This window comes from Ranitomeya imitator, chromosome 1 (assembly GCF_032444005.1).
Source record: "Ranitomeya imitator isolate aRanImi1 chromosome 1, aRanImi1.pri, whole genome shotgun sequence".
NCBI lineage: Eukaryota > Metazoa > Chordata > Amphibia > Anura > Dendrobatidae > Ranitomeya > Ranitomeya imitator.
In genome coordinates, this window is record NC_091282.1 from 854,366,198 (window position 1) to 854,384,244 (window position 18,047).

At 45.4% G+C, this 18,047-nt stretch overlaps 1 protein-coding gene across 4 annotated transcripts in view; it reads right to left on the bottom strand.

The window, feature by feature from the left end:
* The window catches only part of ARHGEF18 (Rho/Rac guanine nucleotide exchange factor 18), a 91,118-nt gene extending 73,704 nt beyond the window's left edge, over positions 1–17,414 (bottom strand). For 3 of the 4 annotated variants that reach the window (XM_069741729.1, XM_069741723.1, XM_069741713.1), the window contains exon 1: positions 17,252–17,414. In XM_069741729.1, the coding sequence (XP_069597830.1) occupies positions 17,252–17,396 (145 nt within the window). In that variant the 5' untranslated portion in view covers positions 17,397–17,414. The remainder of the gene's footprint in view (positions 1–17,251) is intronic. The other variant, XM_069741736.1, reaches the window with a different exon arrangement.
* Positions 17,415–18,047: the final 633 nt, after the last annotated feature.

The window sequence follows — 18,047 nt, forward strand, 5'->3', positions numbered from 1 at the left end:
AGGGTTAGGGGTAGGGGTAGGGTTAGGGGTAGGGTTAGGGGTAGGGTTAGGTATTTTCAGCCATTTTAGCCCTAAAAAGCTTCCTAGGAAACACACAGTAAAAAAAGGATAAAAAAACGCATCAAAAAACGCATCAAAAACGCATCAAAAACGGACAAAAAAAGGACCTGCGTTTTCTGCCAAGAGCTGCAGTTTTTTAAAAAAACTGTCCTGAAAAAAAAAGGATGGAAATCCTGAACGTGTGAACATACCCTAAATCTCTGAGTGACGTGATTCAGATGAAACCCCCGAGGAATCCTTTCACTATAATGAAGCAGCAGAGTTACTCTGGCCTCTGTTCAGTGGAGTCCTTTTCAGTGCTGCTGGTATTTTTATGCAAGCCTAAAAAGACAGACACCACCGTATCACAGGTCAGACGGCATCCACAGTGCCTCCATCTGCCCCATTATAGGGAATCTTCGGCCAGAGGTTCTGTCTGAATCACGTATTTCAGAGATTTACACGGAAACTGCGATGTAAGCGCTCAGCACAGAGCGCAGGATAAATGTGCGCCGAGCCTTACTGCGATCTTTAGGAGGCAGAATGAAAAAATTAATAGGTGATTTGGCTTTATTTTTTACACCGTTCCTCGTGTGGTATAAGTGATTATGCAACTTTTATCTTCGGTTTTTATGAATGGCAGCTGTCACACACTAAGACGCTTTTTATTGCAAAAAAATATAAAAATAGTTTTTACATCACCATATTTTTTGAACTATAATTTTTCCATATTTTGGCCCACAGAGTCATGTGAGGGCTTGTTTTTTGCAAGACGAGTTGACGTTTTTATTGGTACCATTTTCGGGCACATTACTTTTTTTATCGCTTACTATTGCGATTTTTGTGACAGTTATTAAGGTTGAAGGAAGACTAAGTCCATCTAGTTCAACCCATAGCCTAACTGTTATGATCTGGTAATTCAGTACCACAATGGACATAGAAGTCAGAGCACATCCAGTGACCTGACAATAACCCAAAAACATAGAACGAGCTCTGAGACGTGGGAACTCTGCTGACCGCAATCCCTAATCCTCTCCAACCACACTAGAGACAGCCGTGGATTGCGCCTAACGCTCCCTATGCAACTCGGCACAGCCTGAGAAACTAGCTAGCCTGAAGATAGAAAATAAGCCTACCTTGCCTCAGAGAAATACCCCAAAGGAAAAGGCAGCCCCCACATATAATGACTGTGAGTTAAGATGAAAAGACATACGTAGAGATGAAATAGATTAAGCAAAGTGAGGCCCGACTTTCTGAACAGAGCGAGGATAGGAAAGGTAACTTTGCGGTCAACACAAAACCCTACAAACAACCACGCAAAGGGGGCAAAAAGACCCTCCGTACCGAACTAACGGCACGGAGGTACACCCTCTGCGTCCCAGAGCTTCCAGCAAGCAAGAAAAAACAAATAAGCAAGCTGGACAGAAAAAAACAGCAAACAAATAGCAAAAGCGGAACTTAGCTATGCAGAGCAGCAGGCAACAGGAACGATCCAGGAGGAAACAGGTCCAATACTAGAACATTGACTGGAGGCCAGGATCAAAGCACTAGGTGGAGTTAAATAGAGCAGCACCTAACGACTTCACCACATCACCTGAGGAAGGAAACTCAGAAGCCGCAGTACCACTCTCCTCCACCAACGGAAGCTCACAGAGAGAATCAGCCGAAGTACCACTTGTGACCACAGGAGGGAGCTCTGCCACAGAATTCACAACAGTACCCCCCCCCTTGAGGAGGGGTCACCGAACCCTCACCAGAGCCCCCAGGACGACCAGGATGAGCCATATGAAAGGCACGAACAAGATCGGGAGCATGGACATCAGAGGCAAAGACCCAGGAATTATCTTCCTGGGCATAACCCTTCCACTTAACCAGATACTGGAGTTTCCGTCTTGAAACACGAGAATCCAAAATCTTCTCCACAATATACTCCAACTCCCCCTCCACCAAAACCGGGGCAGGAGGATCAACAGATGGAACCATAGGTGCCACGTATCTCTGCAACAATGACCTATGGAATACGTTATGAATGGAAAAAGAATCTGGAAGGGTCAGACGAAAAGACACAAGATTAAGAACCTCAGAAATCCTATACGGACCAATGAAACGAGGTTTAAACTTAGGAGAAGAAACCTTCATAGGAATATGACGAGAAGATAACCAAACCAAATCCCCAACACGAAGTCGGGGACCCACACAGCGTCTGCGATTAGCGAAACGTTGAGCCTTCTCCTGGGACAAGGTCAAATTGTCCACTACATGAGTCCAAATCTGCTGCAACCTGTCCACCACAGTATCCACACCAGGACAGTCCAAAGACTCAACCTGCCCTGAAGAGAAACGAGGATGGAACCCAGAGTTGCAGAAAAACGGCGAAACCAAGGTAGCCGAGCTGGCCCGATTATTAAGGGCGAACTCAGCCAAAGGCAAAAAGGACACCCACTCATCCTGATCAGCAGAAACAAAGCATCTCAGATATGTTTCCAAGGTCTGATTGGTTCGTTCGGTCTGGCCATTAGTCTGAGGATGGAAAGCCGAGGACAAAGACAAGTCAATGCCCATCCTAGCACAAAAGGCTCGTCAAAACCTCGAAACAAACTGGGAACCTCTGTCAGAAACGATATTCTCTGGAATGCCATGTAAACGAACCACATGCTGGAAGAACAATGGCACCAAATCAGAGGAGGAAGGTAATTTAGACAAGGGTACCAAATGGACCATCTTAGAGAAGCGATCACAAACTACCCAAATGACTGACATTTTTTGAGAGACGGGAAGATCTGAAATAAAATCCATAGAGATATGTGTCCAAGGCCTCTTCGGGATCGGCAAGGGCAAAAGCAACCCACTGGCACGAGAACAGCAGGGCTTAGCCCGAGCACAAATCCCACAGGACTGCACAAAAGAACGCACATCCCGCGACAGAGATGGCCACCAAAAGGATCTAGCCGCTAACTCTCTGGTACCAAAGATTCCAGGATGACCAGCCAACACCGAACAATGAACCTAAGAGATAACTTTATTCGTCCACCTATCAGGGACAAACAGTTTCTCCGCTGGGCAACGATCAGGTTTATTAGCCTGAAATTTTTGCAGCTCCCGCCGCAAATCAGGGGAGATGGCAGACACAATTACTCCCTCTTTGAGAATACCCGCCGGCTCAGACAAACCCGGAGAGTCGGGCACAAAACTCCTAGACAGAGCATCCGCCTTCACATTTTTAGAGCCCGGAAGGTACGAAATCACAAAGTCAAAACGGGCAAAAAACAGCGACCAACGAGCCTGTCTAGGATTCAACCGCTTGGCAGACTCGAGATAAGTCAAGTTCTTATGATCAGTCAAGACCACCACGCGATGCTTAGCTCCTTCAAGCCAATGACGCCACTCCTCGAATGCCCACTTCATGGCCAGCAACTCTCGGTTGCCAACATCATAATTTCGCTCAGCAGGCGAAAACTTCCTGGAAAAGAAGGCGCATGGTTTCATCACCGAGCAATCAGAACTTCTCTGCGACAAAACAGCCCCTGCTCCAATCTCAGAAGCATCAACCTTGACCTGGAATGGAAGCGAAACATCTGGTTGACAACACAGGGGCAGAAGAAAAACGACGCTTCAACTCTTGAAAAGATTCCACAGCAGCAGAAGACCAATTGACCACATCAGCACCCTTCTTGGTCAAATCGGTCAATGGTTTAGCAATACTAGAAAAATTGCAGATGAAGCGACGATAAAAATTAGCAAATCCCAGGAACTTTTGCAGACTTTTCAGAGATGTCGGCTGAGTCCAATCATGGATGGCTTGGACCTTAACAGGGTCCATCTCGATAGTAGAAGGGGAAAAGATGAACCCCAAAAATGAAACCTTCTGAACCCCAAAGAGACACTTTGATCCCTTCACAAACAAAGAATTAGCACGCAGGACCTGAAACACCGTTCTGACCTGCTTCACATGAGACTCCCAATCATCCGAGAAGATCAAAATGTCATCCAAGTACACAATCAGGAATTTATCCAGGTACTCTCGGAAGATGTCATGCATAAAGGACTGAAACACTGATGGAGCATTGGCAAGTCCGAATGGCATTACTAGATACTCAAAATGGCCCTAGGGCGTATTAAATGCAGTTTTCCATTCATCGCCTCGCTTAATACGTACAAGATTATACGCACCACGAAGATCTATCTTGGTGAACCAACTAGCCCCCTTAATCCGAGCAAACAAATCAGATAACAACGGCAAGGGGTACTGAAATTTAACCGTGATCTTATTTAGAAGGCAGTAATCTATACAAGGTCTCAGCGAAGCATCCTTCTTGGCCACAAAAAAGAACCCTGCTCCTAATGGCGACGATGACGGGCGAATATGCCCCTTCTCCAAGGACTCCTTCACATAACTCCGCATAGCGGCGTGCTCAGGCACAGATAAATTAAACAGTCGACCCTTTGGGAATTTACTACCAGGAATCAAATCGATAGCACAATCACAATCCCTATGCGGAGGTAGGGTATCGGACTTGGGCTCATCAAATACATCCCGGTAATCAGACAAGAACTCTGGAACCTCAGAAGGGGTGGATGACGAAATAGACAGAAATGGGACATCTCCATGTACCCCCTGACAACCCCAGCTGGACACAGACATGGATTTCCAATCTAATACTGGATTATGGACTTGTAGCCATGGCAACCCCAACACGACCACATCATGCAGATTATGCAACACCAGAAAGCGAATAACCTCCTGATGTGCAGGAGCCATGCACATGGTCAGCTGGCTCCAGTACTGAGGCTTATTCTTGGCCAAAGGCGTAGCATCAATTCCTCTCAATGGAATAGGACACTGCAAGGGCTCCAAGAAAAACCCACAACGCCTAGCATACTCCAAGTCCATCAAATTCAGGGCAGCGCCTGAATCCACAAATGCCATGACAGAATAAGATGACAAAGAGCAGATCAAGGTAACGGACAAAAGAAATTTTGACTGTACCGTACCAATGGTGGCAGACCTAGCGAACCGCTTAGTGCGCTTAGGACAATCAGAGATAGAATGAGTGGAATCACCACAGTAGAAACACAGCCCATTCAAACGTCTGTGTTCTTGCCGTTCAACTCTGGTCAAAGTCCTATCGCACTGCATAGGCTCAGGTTTATGCTCCGATAATACCGCCAAATGGTGCACAGATTTACGCTCACGCAAGCGTCGACCGATCTGAATGGCCAAAGACATAGACTCATTCAGACCAGCAGGCATAGGAAATCCCACCATGACATCTTTAAGGGCTTCAGAGAGACCCTTTCTGAAAATAGCTGCGAGCGCACCTTCATTCCATTGAGTGAGTACGGACCACTTTCTAAATTTCTGACAATATACCTCTATCTCATTCTGACCCTGACACAGAGCCAGCAAATTTTTCTCTGCCTGATCCACTGAATTAGGTTCATCGTACAGCAATCCGAGCGCCAGGAAAAACACATCGATATTACTTAATGCAGGATCTCCTGGCGCAAGGGAAAATGCCCAGTCCTGAGGGTCGCCACGTAAAAAAGAAATAACGATCCTAACTTGTTGAACTGGGTCACCAGAGGAGCGAGGTTTCAAAGCCAGAAATAGTTTACAATTATTTTTGAAACTCAGAAATTTAGTTCTATCTCCAAAAAACAAATCAGGAATAGGAATTCTTGGTTCTAACATAGAATTCTGAACCACAAAGTCTTGAATATTTTGTACTCTTGCCGTGAGCTGATCCACACATGAAGACAGACCTTTAATGTCCATCGCTACACCTGTGTCCTGAACCACCCAAATGTCTAGGGGAAAAAAAAGGCAAAACACAGTGCAGAGAAACAAAAAATGGTCTCAGAACTTCTCTTTTCCCTCTATTGAGAATCATTAGTACTTTTGGCCTCCAGTACTGTTATGATCTGGTAATTCAGTACCACAATGGACATAAAAGTCAGAGCACATCCAGTGACCTGACAATAACCCAAAAACATAGAACGAGCTCTGAGACGTGGGAACTCTGCTGACCGCAATCCCTAATCCTCTCCAACCACACTAGAGGCAGCCGTGGATTGCGCCTAACGCTCCCTATGCAACTCGGCACAGCCTGAGAAACTAGCTAGCCTGAAGATAGAAAATAAGCCTTCCTTGCCTCAGAGAAATACCCCAAAGGAAAAGGCAGCCCCCACATATAATGACTGTGAGTTAAGATGAAAAGACAAACGTAGAGATGAAATAGATTAAGCAAAGTGAGGCCCGACTTTCTGAACAGAGCGAGGATAGGAAAGGTAACTTTGCGGTCAACACAAAACCCTACAAACCACGCAAAGGGGGCAAAAAGACCCTCCGTACCGAACTAACGGCACGGAGGTACACCCTCTGCGTCCCAGAGCTTCCAGCAAGCAAGAAAAAACAAATAAGCAAGCTGGACAGAAAAAAACAGCAAACAAATAGCAAAAGCGGAACTTAGCTATGCAGAGCAGCAGGCCACAGGAACGATCCAGGAGGAAACAGGTCCAATACTAGAACATTGACTGGAGGCCAGGATCAAAGCACTAGGTGGAGTTAAATAGAGCAGCACCTAACGACTTCACCACTACACCTGAGGAAGGAAACTCAGAAGCCGCAGTACCACTCTCCTCCACCAACGGAAGCTCACAGAGAGAATCAGCCGAAGTACCACTTGTGACCACAGGAGGGAGCTCTGCCACAGAATTCACAACACCTAACCTAACATGTTGATCCAGAGGAAGGCAAAAAAAAACCCCATGTGGCAAAGAGCAAGCTCCACATTGGGGAAAAGAATTCCTTCCCGACTCCACATACGGCAATCAGACTAGTTCCCTGGATCAACGCCCCATCAAGGAATCTAGTGTATGTACCCTGTAACATTATACTTTTCCAGTAAGGCATCCAATCCTCTCTTAAATTTTAGTAATGAATCACTCATTTCAACATCATACGGCAGAGAGTTCCATTGTCTCACTGCTCTTACAAGTAAAGAATCCGCGTCTGTTATTATGCTTAAACCTTTTTTCCTCCAAACGCAGAGGATGCCCCCTTGTCCCTGTTTCAGATCTATGATTAAAAAGATCATCAGAAAGGTCTTTGTACTGTCCCCTCATATATTTATACATTAAAATAAGATCACCCCTTAGTCTTCGTTTTTCCAAATTAAATAGCCCCAAGTGTAATAACCTATCTTGGTATTGCAGACCCCCCAGTCCTCTAATAACCTTGGTCGCTCTTCTCTGCACCCGCTCCAGTTCAGCTATGTCTTTCTTATACACCGGAGACCAGAACTATGCACAGTATTCTAAGTGTGGTCGAACTAGTGACTTGTATAGAGGTAAAATTATGTTCTCCTCATGAGCATCTATGCCTCTTTTAATGCATCCCATTATTTTATTTGCCTTTGTAGCAGCTGCCTGACACTGGCCACTGAATATGAGTTTGTCATCCATCCATACACCCAGGTCTTTTTCATTGACGGTTTTGTCCAGAGTTTTAGAATTAGGCACATAGTTATACATCTTATTACTTATTGTGGGGCAGAATGAACAAAAACCAGCAATTCAGGAATTTCTTTTTTTTGGAGGGGGGATTATGATGTTCCGTGTGTGGTAAAATTGATCAGGCAGTTTTACGTTTTGGGTCACTACGATTACAGCAATACCTCATTTACGGTATTTTTTTTATGTTTTGGCTCTTTTATACAATAAAAACCATTTTATAGAACAAATTATTTTTGTATCGCTTTATTGTAAGGGCTATAACTTGTTTATTTTTCCGCTGATGGAGCTGTACGGCAGCTGGTTTTTTTGCGGGACAAAATGATGTTTTCAGCGGTACCATGTTTATATCCGTCTTTTTGATCGAGTTTTATTCCACTTTTAGTTCGGCGGTATGATGATTAAGCATTGTTTTTTTTATTTTTTTTATAGTGTTCACTAAAGGGGTTAACTAGTGGGACAGTTCTATAGGTTGGGTCTAAATATTAATTTAGAGATGCAAAGTGTTTTTTAATTTTTTTAAATATTTTTACAATTATTTAAAAAAAAAAAAAAAGTTACCATTTTTACTTTGTCCCACTATGGGACTATCAGTTTTTGCAGGCTGATCTCCATGCTGCAGAAACTGTCAGCTCTGCACTGACAAAGTTGCTAATCAAGCACTGGGCATGATCAGCAAGTTTGCTAGGTCTGGTGACCCAGATATCAACATAACGCGGGGACTCCGACCAAAAGCAGAGGGGCTGTCAGCCCTCTGCCAGCACCTGGTATGCTGCGATCGTGTTCAATCGCTGCATTTCGGGGGTTACACTTAGTGCCGGGTGTCAGCTGTCAGAATCAGCTGACACCCAGCGGCGATTGCCAGCACACCCCCGTGTGTGTGGGTGATTGCGATGACGTAACATACCGTCCATGGTCAAACAGGCCCAGGGCAAATGGACAGAACATTACTTCCGATGTCAGACAGGGGTTAAGATTAAGCAGAATTCATTTCAGCCTATTGGTTCGGCAATCCACAACTGTCCTCTCTCATGTGGCTCCTTGGGAAAATTAATTGCCCACCCTTGCTCTACCATAATGCGATTTTCCTCTCTATTCATACAGTCTCATACTAAGTTATCGCATGGGAAAATATATCACATAGTGTAAGACAGAAGATCACGTGTATTTACTGGTAATCCAACAAGGGTTATTTAGATTTTAGAAAGTCCTGTTCTTTGTTCCACAGATTGGCGCTGCCAGGTGTCTCTTCCCACCAGTGAAAGGAACAATCTTATCTTAGTGTGAGCGTTGGCGAGGAGCTGAGAGAGATAGGATCACTACAATTATGGGCACACACAATGGAAGGTTGGACGGTCACAGATTATCATCTTCACTGACGGTTTACAGTACAAGGATCGGTTTTTGTTGATGCACCCTCAATTATCTCTAAGGCGTGTACTTGTCTTAAGATGGTTAGAAATGACACTGCACATTCTGTAACTGGCTTTATGGACATGTTCACACTTACGAATATTCCAATGCAGACTTTGCCGCTGCAAATTCCACATCAAAATTTGCATTTTCTCCCTGTGGATTTTGATACAGATTCTATTCATTGGAAATCAACATTCCATTTCCACTGCAGTTTTTTCCCAGTGTGTGGGTGAGATCTGGTAAAATTAACGTACTTTAAGGCTTTATTCACACACCAGTATTTGTATGCCAAAACCAGAACTGTCTCCAAAACATAGAACAGGGGTCAATCTTTCAATTATAGTTTTCTCTAAGTTCCACCCCTTGTTTTGGCATACAAATACTGATGTGTGAATGAGGCCTTATACTGTGATTCCTGTATTGTGGCTTTTCTCCCCTCAAATCCGACTGGGAGAGGTGGAGTGTAAATGGCATATGTGAACATAGCCTAAGGGTCTTATAGATGGCGTACCCGCTGAATTTTAGCCAGAGAAAAACACTTTAAAAACTTTAAAAAAAAAATTGTTGCAGTTTTTTCCTAAAGTGTCTTTCTTATAACTTTTTGCAGCAGTTTTCCTGCCAGTGACATTTGTTAGCTACTTATAAAGTAGGGAGTGGCTTCCGAGCCGTCAGAAGAATGTACCGGTCACATAGCCGATTCACGGTATTTGAGGCCCTGAAGCAGCTAAAAGCAGGTACAAAATACAGCACATAAGGCATGTGGTTTGGATTGAACATACGGTATGCACTTTCTTAAGATTTATTAAGCGCTTTTTCAGGAGGGCTCCAGGTAGAACCCACCTAAGATGTAGCGTTCAGATACTCTCAGTCATAAGTAGTGATGAGCGCAAGTGCTCGCTACTCGAGTTTGCCAAGGGTGCTTGGGTACGCACAGAGTATCGCGGGTGTGCGAGTGACATGCTCGAGTCCCAGCGTCCGCATGTTTTGCCTAATGAGCATTTGCACTAATAAGTCCTAAGCATTAACTAATCACTGTACATGTGATAATACATTGGTGGAAATCAGATTGTTTGGAAACCCTGCAATAGCCAGGATGGGACCCTTAATCAGTGGTCTAGTATATGCCTGTCACTGAAGGAAAAAGCTGGGCACTTGTCAGACCCCCACTAGGCACAACATTTATTACGGTACCTATCCAATCGATAAATAGTAAATGCTTTTTTACAGAATACCCCTTTAAAACAAACTTTCAGACCCTGCTTATAGTTATGCGACAACATTCATTTTCCTATGTCAATCATTAGACCTTTCTTTCTGCTGTATGAAATAACCCATTTTGCTCTATGTGCAAACTTTTAATTAGCCAAAGCCATCCACAAGAAAGAATCCTATATGTCCGGGGCTAGACTGGCCCACACCAGCGATCCCGGGGGACCCAGGTTCTTCTATGTCATAGTGCTCCCTGCCACATTCCTCATGAGGTTCGGCCACTTTAGAAACTTACCAATTAACGTTGGTGGGGTTGACTAATAATCGCCTGGGTTTGGAGGTCTACTGTCTCTCGATGATAAATGTTAGATAAAATTAGGAGCCTGGCAGCAGCTTGTGGGAAGGAAAAGGATTTAGGAAAAGGATCTCTACTTGCACCTCTTTACATCCAGCTTCACAAAGCTGAATGGTCGAGTCTATTCGTACCCTGCTAAAACGACATTTCCCAGCAGCACTTGCTTCTCCAGCATGCTTCTGACTAGCCCAACCTCTGAGTTATCACTAAGCATCTACATTAGTATAGCCGCTTATGTGGTTTTACAATATCATTAGCTGGTTTGCAGACCCCAACTCCACAATTGCGCGTGTGATAACATGGTGCAGCTGAGCTGTGTTTGTTGCCGGCAGAGCAGGGATGCGAAGCTGCAAAGGCTGCTCTGGTGCATTTGAGCCTGGATGGGCATCCTTCAAAGATATATGCAAAATAGGGAAGATTTCAATGGGTTATCAGGAACTTCTGCATTTTTTTTCTCATGGAGCTAAGAATTTACAGGTAGGTAGCTGCCGACCTATTTTGCCCAGTGACAATCTACCCCGCTCAGAGCTGTCACGGACCACTCCTGTTGGCGACTCTCGTTGACGTCACTCCAAAGTGCAAATTTCTCTCTTCCACGGTGCTCTGCTGACATCGTGCTGATTGACAGTGGGCTCCTCACAGCTAGGGTTTTATTAGTAGTGATGAGCGAGTGTACTCGTTACTCGAGATTTCTCAAGCACGCTCGGGTGGTCTCTGAGTATTTGTAACTGCTCGGAGATTTAGTTTTTTTTCACCTCAGCTGCATGATTTACAGCTGATAGACAGCTTGATTACATGTGGGGATTCCCTAGCAACCAGGCAACCCCCACATGTACTCAGCCTGGCTAGCAGATGTAAATCATTCAGCTGCGTCAACAAAAACGAAATCTCCGAGCACTAAAAAATACTCAGAGACCACCCGAGCGTACTAGGGAAAACCCGAGCAACGAGTACACTCGCTCATTACTATTCATTAGCAGTAACACCCCATTGAGACAGCAGAGCTGAGGAAAAAGGAGATGCTGTTGACATAACACAAGCAGGAGAATCGACGACTGCAGGAGCAGCGGAGTATGCAGAGATCGTCACTGGGCAAAACAGACAGGTAGTTAGCAACTTGTCAGTAAGTTCTTAGCTTCATAGAGAAAAAAAAAATTCTAGGAAGACTCCTTTAAGGATATGTACACATGGGATGTATATTGACTGGAAAAAAAATCTGCAACAAATCACAAATTAATTGCATGTGTATTTGTTATGGTTATTGCAGCAGATTTGCATAAAGTGTCATAGTACAGAATGAGGCCAATCCATCTGAAGGGGTTAACATCCAGGAGCCTGCTAATGCAGCTGTTGCTCCTGACTGTAAAATCTGGGGAATAAACTGAAAGCAGGGGAACGTACCATTGTAGACTTGCAGTGCTGTGCCCCCTGCTGGTATAAACTCATGAACTCTAGCGTGGGAATTTTTCTGACTATTTTCTCACGCTAGAGTTCATATGAGGTTATGTCAGCAGGGGGCACAGCACCGCAAGTCTACGATGCTACGTTCCCCTGCTTTCAATTAATTCCCCAGATTTTACAGCTCCTGGATGTAAAACTATCCCCTTCAGATGGATTTACAGCGTGGGACATGACTGAGCGCAAGGAAGATGCAAAAAAAAAAAAAAAAGGGATATGAAATGGTTTACTGTATGTAAACCATGTCTCATATCTTGTCGGGTTTGATAAGGAGATAGCAAAAGCCGGCAATTGAATTACTGGCTTTTCTGCTATCTAGCGCTGTATGAAAAAAATACGGAGTGAAGACCAGAAGAGGAAGTCATGGAATGAAGATGGGAGGCGCTGTTCCGGACCTGAGACACCCATCGGAGCAGGACCGCCCCTGGGTGAGTATAATTTAACCTCTTTTTCTCCTCTTTCAGGTTACATCGGGGGCTTATCTACAAGCATTACAGAATGCTGGAGATAAGCCCTGGATGACGGTGAGCTTACCTCACCATCGATTTTGGGGGTGACAGGTTCCCTTTAACATGCGTAAAATACGCAGACACACTCTGCCTACAGATCACTGTTTTGGGATCATTTCTGCATATTACGCCTGTAAAATACGGACCGTATTTCCCTACGCTGAGTGTGACGCCGGCCTGAATCAGAGGAAATTTTCTCCCCAGGAAATCTGCAGTGAATTTGTGTAAGATATGCAAGAATAAAAGGCTTTTTTCGTCTTTACAAGGCAAGATAAGACCTACTTTAAAATATGACAAAAAAATGAAAAAAACATTTTTAACCCCTTCATGACCTTGGGATTTTCCGCTTTTCCGTGTTCGTTTTTCGCTCCCCTCCTTCCCAGAGCCATAACTTTTTTATTTTTCCGTCAACATGGCCACATGAGGGCTTATTTTTTGCGGGACGAGTTGTACTTTTAAACGACATAATTGGTTTTAGCATGTCGTGTACTAGAAAACGGGAAAAAAAATTCCAAGTGCGGTGAAATGGGAAGATCCCATTATATGTCAGATCAGCGATCTCCCTTCTTGTGATAAAGCCTACGCGAAACGCGCGTCAGGAGGGTTCACACTTGCATCCCGGCACTTTACTGCTCCTCAGCATGGGTAAGGAAGTTTTTATTTAAATTTACTATCTCGTACTCTTGCCTCCCCATATGGAGTTTATGTCACTATGACAACACTGGGGATAGGTACGCTCCTATAGAGGTAGGATATTGTCTCATACTTATGCTAGGCATATCAGTACAGCAAGAGTCCTGATTATTTAAGTAGTAATATATTATTACCATGTCTGGGGTTCATTATGATCTCATGTTTGTACCAGGGATGCAGCACTTTCCTTACTAGGGTTCTGTCTTTCCCCTTTTTTTCTGTTATAATTTTGTTATTTATATGTAATTTTTGAGATTTATAATAAAGTACACCAACTTTTAATATTGTATGTATGGAACTCCATTTATTCAAAGTGTTGTAAGTATTAGGAGTATACATCTAATGTCCAGTTACCTCATGGGTATGCATTATAGGCCAATTTGGCATTACCCTCTAGCATATGGGACCCATGTTTTTCTTGTGAGTTTGAGTTGATCTGTCACCTTTGCAGTGCACAGTGTCAGATCAGCGACGCCTGCTCTGAGCAGGTGCTTGAAAGCCTCCTCCCTGCAGGACCCGGAAGGCCCCCCCCCCCCCCGCTGCCATTTTGGATCCGGGCCTGAAGGGAGGAGGAGGTATGAGACCCTCGGAGCAATGCAATCACATCGCGTTGCTCCGAGGGTCTCAGGGAAGCACACAGGGAGCGCCCTCCCTGCGCGATGCTTCCCTATGCCGCCAAAACGCTGCGATCATCTTTGATCGCAGTGTTCCAGGGGTTAATGTGCCATGAGCAGTCTGTGACCGCTCCTGGCACATAGTGCCGGATGTCAGCTGCGATAGTCAGCTGACACCCGGCCGCGCTCCCCTCGTGAACGCGGCCGATCGACTATGACGTACTATCCCATCACTTGGAATTAAGTCCCAGGTCACCTCGACGGGATAGTACGTCATATGGGATTAAGGGGTTAAAAAGAGAAAACACAGTAGTTTTACAATAAATGGCTTCACCCAACCACTAACCATGAGTGGAGAAAAAGTTTTAGTGTAAGGCCGGAGTCACTACAGCAAGATACGTCCGTGTCTCGCAGGTTAAAACCAAGCTCTAGCACCGGCACTCCGGAGCGGAGCGTGCGGCCGCATAGCAATACATGGAGCTGCACGCTCCGCTCCGGAGCGCCAGAGCTTGTTTTTAACCTGAACCTGAAAACTCATCTCTTCAGGAAAGCCTACAGCCTGCACTGACACCGCTGCTGCCTCATCACTATCGAAGCTACCGCCTCACCAACACCGGAGCTACCGCCTCACCAACACCGGAGCTCCTGCAACCCTCAACCTACTGTCTCCTTCCCCATAATCCTGTAGAATGTAAGCCCGCAAGGGCAGGGTCCTCGCCCCTCTGTATCAGTCCGTCATTGTTAGTTTGTTTACTGTATGTGATATTTGTAACTTGTATGTAACCCCTCTCATGTACAGCACCATGGAATCAATGGTGCTATATAAATACATAATAATAATAATAATAACCTGCAAGACTCGGCCGTATCTCGCTGTAGTGACTCCGGCCTTATTCATATTCTCTGAAAAAAGGCCAAGAAAGCAAAAATTCTGCCGGGGTATGTAAACTTTTGAGCACAAATGCCTTTGATCTTCACATTGACAGGGAAATACCAAGACTGTTGATGTGATGAAAGAGCTGTGCCGGTGTCATCATTACACAAGGGAGGACAGACTGCCAATCCTTCACAAATATGTCAGGCATGTCATTAGTCCCCATAACAACCACTTCCAGGTAATGAAGCGAGCAATGTCAACAGGGATTCCCCGGGGCCAAGATGACGCTTCTTTTTCCAGAGGTAAATCACTATTGTAAAAGACTAATGGGTCCGATTCATTATTCCATTTGCACCTTTTATTGGTTTATTTTGTTTTTTTATATCTATTTTCCATTTGCACCTTAGTCTATTAAATTGTGCCTTAGTTACATTTTTTTTATGTGTTTGCCTATTAATTTTTTTTGCCATTGTGACAGGATTTTGTTTTTCCAAATGTTTTCAGTTGAATCTATTGCCACTTTTTAAAAAGTGGCTCAATTTTTGCAAAGACGTACTAAGCCCACACTGGCGTGATTTTACAAACGTAAGATATTTGGGGGCATATTAGCTCAAAACCCATCAACAAACACCACAAGGTGAAAGGAAAAGGGAAATAAAAAGTACACTGTAATGGTGCCAACATTTAGTGGATCATAACTGCAGAACACACCACGCATGGCCCAGGAGTACACACGACGCCCCGTGCGCGGCCCAGGAGTACACACAGTATACGGCCGGGTGTATATACGACGCTCAGTATACGGCCAGGTGTATATACGACGCTCAGTATACGGCCAGGTGTATATACCACGCTCAGTATACGGCCAGGTGTATATACGACGCTCAGTATACGGCCAGGTGTATATATGACGCTCAGTATACGGCCAGGTGTATATATGACGCTCAGTATACGGCCAGGTGTATATATGACGCTCAGTATACGGCCAGGTGTATATATGACGCTCAGTATACGGCCAGGTGTATATATGACGCTCAGTATACGGCCAGGTGTATATATGACGCTCAGTATACGGCCAGGTGTATATATGACGCTCAGTATACGGCCAGGTGTATATATGACGCTCAGTATACGGCCAGGTGTATATATGACGCTCAGTATACGGCCAGGTGTATATATGACGCTCAGTATACGGCCAGGTGTATATATGACGCTCAGTATACGGCCAGGTGTATATATGACGCTCAGTATACGGCCAGGTGTATATATGACGCTCAGTATACGGCCAGGTGTATATATGACGCTCAGTATACGGCCAGGTGTATATATGACGCTCAGTATACGGCCAGGTGTATATATGACGCTCAGTATACGGCCAGGTGTATATATGACGCTCAGTATACGGCCAGGTGTATATATGACGCTCAGTATACGGCCAGGTGTATATATGACGCTCAGTATACGGCCAGGTGTATATATGACCCTCAGTATACGGCCAGGTGTATATACGACCCTCAGTATACGGCCAGGTGTATATACGACCCTCAGTATACGGCCAGGTGTATATATGACCCTCAGTATACGGCCAGGTGTATATACGACCCTCAGTATACGGCCAGGTGTATATATGACGCTCAGTATACGGCCAGGTGTATATATGACGCTCAGTATACGGCCAGGTGTATATATGACGCTCAGTATACGGCCAGGTGTATATATGACGCTCAGTATACGGCCAGGTGTATATATGACCCTCAGTATACGGCCAGGTGTATATATGACCCTCAGTATACGGCCAGGTGTATATACGACCCTCAGTATACGGCCAGGTGTATATACGACCCTCAGTATACGGCCAGGTGTATATATGACCCTCAGTATACGGCCAGGTGTATATACGACCCTCAGTATACGGCCAGGTGTATATACGACCCTCAGTATACGGCCAGGTGTATATACGACCCTCAGTATACGGCCAGGTGTATATATGACCCTCAGTATACGGCCAGGTGTATATACGACCCTCAGTATACGGCCAGGTGTATATACGACCCTCAGTATACGGCCAGGTGTATATACGACCCTCAGTATACGGCCAGGTGTATATATGACGCTCAGTATACGGCCAGGTGTATATATGACGCTCAGTATACGGCCAGGTGTATATATGACGCTCAGTATACGGCCAGGTGTATATATGACCCTCAGTATACGGCCAGGTGTATATACGACCCTCAGTATACGGCCAGGTGTCGGTATAACAGCTCACATCTAACCAGTAAGGGTCTTCACACACCTCACACTGCTAAGCTCCTCGGACCCCCATGAAGGAGGCAGCCCCCAATGACATATTCCTGCGGGGTCCTCATACACCGGCATCTTGTAGCCCCGCAGGCGCTGACACTTGCCATGGTTAGAACACTGCACCTGTCACTGTCAGCAGGTCACACACGGGCGGTACACACCGTACCCGCAGGCTGTACCATTAGCCCCGCAGGGTGCCCGCCTCACACAGGGGCTCATCCCCAGGGACAAAGCCTGGCACACATCAGCCACACCGGGACAGTACCTGTTCCGCGCTCCCGAGCACACCGGACTCCACCTGACGGGGTCACCGGGAAGCGGAAGTATGGAGGAGGGGCATTTCCGGTCCTGGGGAGAGGGAGGCGGACGGCGAGTGCTGTGTCTGTGCTACCTGCGTCTATAGTGTACATGTATCCACACCGGTGCGGGCACGGACGTGGCACGGTACAGAGGCCAGTCAGTGTGACGCTATGGCTCCGCTGGCGCCTCCGTACTGTGTACGGACGGGATACGCGCTGCGGTAAATGCCACAACCTGAGTGACCGGTACATGCAGGAGCCGAGCCATCAGCGTCACTTACTGTTCTCACCACTAGATGGCGGCAGAACACCGCTCTTCAGGGCAATGGCTGCTCTCTGCAGACCTGGCCACAACTTTTCAGAATAACACAAAATTCGGTTTTCACTGTTTGCTGCCTTGGTGTTTTGGATCTCTTCGCTGTTTCTATGGTTACTGAAGTGCAATTACAATTATTTCATTAGTTTTATTGATAAATAAGTTTATGGAAAGACTCAATCTGTACAGTGCTGTCCCTCACGGTTCATGACATGCTGGATCTCAGATTCTGGGCCAAATCCAGCTGGTGGCCATCCAGGAGCACTTTGGTGATGAACGATGAGTTTTCCAGCATGAAGGATCATCATGTCACAAGGCAAAAGTGGTAACTGAGTGGCTCGGTGATGAAAACATTAAAATTGTAGGTTCATGGCCAGAAACGCCCAGATCTCAGTCCCACTGACAACCTGTGGACAATCCTCAGACAGCGGTGAGACAGGAAAGCG